The following is a 1,186-nucleotide window of genomic DNA, read 5'->3' on the forward strand; positions in this document are numbered from 1 at the left end:
TTATCATTAATAAATCATAGGGCAGCAAAAAAATTTTAGAAATTTTAGAAATTTTTATTCCCTTTCGAAATTATCCCTATTTTTGTGGTATAGAGTTTTTTGCTGCTCTTTCTAGCGGGTTAGATGTCCTATTATAGGCATCTCTGTATTTTAAATGAATTATATATATATATGTGGTTAACGTGACAACATCAGCAACCCTGCCACAGTGAAAACACTTGCAACGGCCTTGTGCTCTTCTGCCTTCCACCAAACCCAGCGTTTAAGAAAAATAATATTCTCTTTTGAGAGTTTCTACATTGTACTTATTTCTTTGCTTTCAGTCCATGAGATCACAGGAAAACCCAACAGAGAGAGCGAGGTAGGAAATATGATAGAAGACTGTAAGTACCTGCAACAATTTTACTGGGGCTTTTTTCCCCCCTCTTCTGTGTGTGTGTGGGGGGGACATAGGTAGCTGAGTTGTCGGATAGATTAACCAAACATGTTTACCATGGAATTGGTGGTCTTTGGTAAGCACCATGGATTACCATAGCAAGCAAACATTTATGGATATGCAGAGTTAGAAACTTCATTGGTAAAGTACTCAGCTGGTAACTGGGAAATGCGAGTTCAAATCCTGTGGCTGTCGGCTGCCAACTTTTTCTGTCATATGAAAGTAAAACACTCAATCTTTCTGCTGTTTGCATGGGTAGACTGCATTCATAAAATTACTTTCTTGTATGAATGATAGGTTACAGAGAGAGAGAGAGAGAGAGAGAGAGTTGATGACAGTGGGGGTGGGGGTGGAGTATTCAGACGTAGTGTATCTAGGACTACATTATCTAATGTGTCCTTCTTTATTTAACATGGTAGGGTGTGATGCCAGGGTCATTTGGGTGCTATTTCTAACAGACTACATGACTAAATAAGGGCTTCAAAATGAGTGAATGTAGATACTGGGGTAAGTGTATGGCCCCTGTGTTGCTGCGTGGCAACACCCATCCATCCATTCATAAAAGCACCCACTACACTCTCTGAGTGGTTGGCGTTAGGAAGGGCATCCAGCTGTAGAAACTCTGCCAAATCAGACTGGAGCCTGGTGTTGCCATCCGGTTTCACCAGTCCTCAGTCAAATCGTCCAACCCATGCTAGCATGGAAAGCGGACGTTAAACGATGATGATGATGATGATGATGATATAGGTC

At 41.1% G+C, this 1,186-nt stretch overlaps 1 protein-coding gene across 1 annotated transcript in view; it reads left to right on the plus strand.

Moving 5' to 3' along the window:
* Window positions 1–1,186, plus strand: part of LOC106869097 (protein FAM183B) — a 13,307-nt gene that overhangs the window by 808 nt on the left and 11,313 nt on the right. Inside the window, exon 2 of the mRNA XM_014914629.2 lies at window positions 324–383. Within this exon, the coding sequence (XP_014770115.1) occupies window positions 324–383 (60 nt within the window). The remainder of the gene's footprint in view (window positions 1–323; window positions 384–1,186) is intronic.

The sequence above is a fragment of the Octopus bimaculoides genome, chromosome 28, assembly GCF_001194135.2.
Source record: "Octopus bimaculoides isolate UCB-OBI-ISO-001 chromosome 28, ASM119413v2, whole genome shotgun sequence".
Taxonomy (NCBI): Eukaryota; Metazoa; Mollusca; class Cephalopoda; order Octopoda; family Octopodidae; genus Octopus; species Octopus bimaculoides.